Raw genomic sequence first — 2,884 nt, forward strand, 5'->3', positions numbered from 1 at the left:
CGGCACGGGGAGGCCCCCTGGGGAAAGGACGCAACCCGGCACCGGGAATTCCACAGCAGGGATCGGGACCTGCCTCGGCACCGGGACCCACCCGGACCAGCGATCTCGGGACCGAGACCCCCTTGGACCGAGATCCTCCCGGCCGGGACTGGGACACTCCCCTGGGGCTGGGACTCTTTGACCGGGATCGGACCCCCCTGGCCCAAGGAAAGCCCTAGCCGGGACTGGGATCCCTCCACGGGAAAAGGACGGCCCCCAGAACCGGGGCTCTTCTCCCTGGGACCGGGACTTGCTCCCCGCGGCACCTGGACCTTCCCGGGGAAAAGACCCTGTCCCATGCCGGATCCACCCCCAGGGACTGGGAACCCTCCTGGAACCCTCCCAGACGGGACCGGAACATTCCTCCCTCCCCCACGGAAAAATCCCAGGACCCTCAGCGGGACTGGGACACCTCTACAAGTCCAGGACCTCCTGGTCCGGGGATGGGGGGTCCTATCCATCTCCCGGTGGCTCTGTGCCCAGGTGGGGCCGCTTTATGCCCCGCTTTATCCCGGGCCAGTGCCAGTCCCGGCTCCATGGGGCACCCCCCATCCGGAGCCAGCCCCGGGTGCGGTGCCGGGGCTCGGCCACCCCACTGCCGGGGCTGCTCCGCTCTCCCAGCGCCGCCACGGGCTCCCACCCCTCCGGCACGTCCGGGCCAGATTCCTGGCAAACAATCCCGTGTCCATCAGGATCCGGACCGTCCTGCCCCGGCTGCTTCCCAACAATCCCGTTTCTCCCTGCCGCAGGTGTCTCGCCGTGCCCAGTCGCTGTTGAGGTCCCCCCGGGACGCCCCTTGCCGGGTGGAAACGTGGCTCTGCCGCCGGCACGGACGGACATGAGGACGGCGGAGGACTCGAACGGCACGGTGCTGCACCGGCTGATCCAGGAGCAGCTGCGCTATGGGAATCTCACGGAGAACCGCACTCTGCTGGCCATCCAGCAGCAGGCCCTGCGCGGCGGCGGCGGCGCCGGCAGCCCCCGCTCCTCCCTGGAGAGCCTGAGCCCCGAGGAGAGCCAGATGGTGCAGCAATCCACGCGGCAGGAGCCGCAGGGCCAGGAGCATCACTCCGACCACGTCTACCTGGAGAACAGCGTCTATCGGCTGTGCCCGCCCAAGGGCGAGGAGCTGCCCACCTACGAGGAGGCCAAGGCGCATTCCCAGCTGCTGGCGTCGCAGCGCGCAGCGGGGCCGCGGGCCGAGAGCGGCGCCCGGCGCCCCGACGAGGGGCTCAAGGAGCTGAAGCACGGCCACGTGCGGTCGCTGAGCGAGCGGCTCATGCGGATGTCGCTGGAGAGGAACGGGGCCAAGGCGCAGAGCCCCATCAGCGCTTCCCACAGCTTCCCGCAGCTCTCCCGGCAGCTCGTCCCCCTGCGCGGGCAGCACCCCGAGGGCACGGAGCCGCGGGGACCGCCCCCGGAGTATCCCTATGTCATCCCTTCCCAGGATGCTTACCTGGCTGAGCCCCGAGCCTGCTCCCGGGAAGGTGCTGGATTTCAGCATCCTGACATCAGGTAAAGCTGTGGCCCCTGGGCTCTGCTTTTGGATGCCTCTCAGGGATGTCCAGGATGGATGCTTGGAACTTGTGGGATGTGAAGGGCAGTGAGGGCCCAGAGCAGCTGCTTTTGTCCTCACTGGCGCAGGCCGTGGGGGTCTGCTGGGAGCCCCCAACTCTGCTCCTGTCCCCAGCTCCCCCAGCATGGCTGGGCTTTTCCAACCAGTGAGGAAAATCCCATTCCCACAGCAGACCCTGCCTCCTCCCCATGCACCAGGAGGGAGCTGGGGGTAACTTAGGGGATAATCTAGGAGCTGGAAGCAGCCCAGGAAACAGCTAAATGTGGAATAGGTATGGGGCAGGGTGGAAGACAAATATGCTCCCTGCTCCACAGAAACCTGTGCCATGATCCTGAGCTGGGAATGTCCATGATACTTGGAATTGCTGCTGAGCAGAGCCTGGGCTGGTGCCAGGTGGTCTGTGGTCCCTTCGGCAGCTCAGTGCCTCTGGCAAAACCCCAGGGTGACTGTGAGATGGACATCTGGGGGTCCAGGCATTGCCTGGAATTTGAGGAGGCCTGGAAACAACCTCTTCCAGGGTGGAAAATGATGGGAAGAAGGGAACTGGTGGCTCAGTGTGAGGACACACTGCTCCCAGCCCTGCTGATCTATCCAGGCAGAGAGCGATAGCATCTCCAGCAGGAAAACCTTCTCCTTTCAGGGAACAAAGAGGGGAAGGGGAGCTGTGAGGAAGATGTATTTATTCTTCCTTGCTCCTATATCATAATGCAGCCCTTGGCGGGCAGCCCGCGGGGGAGCGCAGCGGGGCCGGGCCCTGCTCAGCCACCCTGCTCAGGGATTCCAGGAGGGATGGTGAGGTGGGATGCTGGAGCAGTGGCACAACGGGCAGCCAGGCTGGCCTGGCTTCTCTGAATATAAAAAGGATACATCCACAGTTTGGCAGTGAGGACCTGTGTCAGGAGCCTTTGCTTTGCACAGAAAATGAGGAAAATGCCGGCTCCCAAGGTGCATCCTACGCCAGGCTGCCTGCAGCATTCCCAGCAAGAGAGGGACCTGGGGGCTTGGGAGCCCATCCAGACCCACTGGCCAGGTCCTGGAGGGGTCAGGTCAAGGCAAGATGGGATCTGTGGTTAGGGAGCGAGCGCTTCCCAGTTCCAAAAAGCAGGATAGGCACTTCCACCTCCTCCGAGGTGACTGGGAGGCACCAGCACGTGCTTGATGGGATGCTGGAGCTGCAGCCAGCTCTCCCGCCCTGCCAAACCTTGACCCCCCCTCCTCGCTCTCTGCAGGGTGCTGCCCCCCTCGGTGCCAGCCGCCTTCCTGCCGCTG

General features: G+C 65.0%; 1 protein-coding gene across 1 annotated transcript in view; it reads left to right on the top strand.

The window, feature by feature from the left end:
* Positions 1–788: 788 nt before the first annotated feature.
* AMOTL2 (angiomotin like 2) overlaps positions 789–2,884 on the top strand; it is a 6,872-nt gene continuing 4,776 nt past the window's right edge. Inside the window, 1 exon segment of the mRNA XM_031060310.1 lies at positions 789–1,554. Coding sequence (XP_030916170.1) covers positions 878–1,554 — 677 coding nt within the window. The 5' untranslated portion in view covers positions 789–877.

Source organism: Geospiza fortis, unplaced genomic scaffold (genome assembly GCF_000277835.1).
Source record: "Geospiza fortis unplaced genomic scaffold, GeoFor_1.0 scaffold118, whole genome shotgun sequence".
NCBI lineage: Eukaryota > Metazoa > Chordata > Aves > Passeriformes > Thraupidae > Geospiza > Geospiza fortis.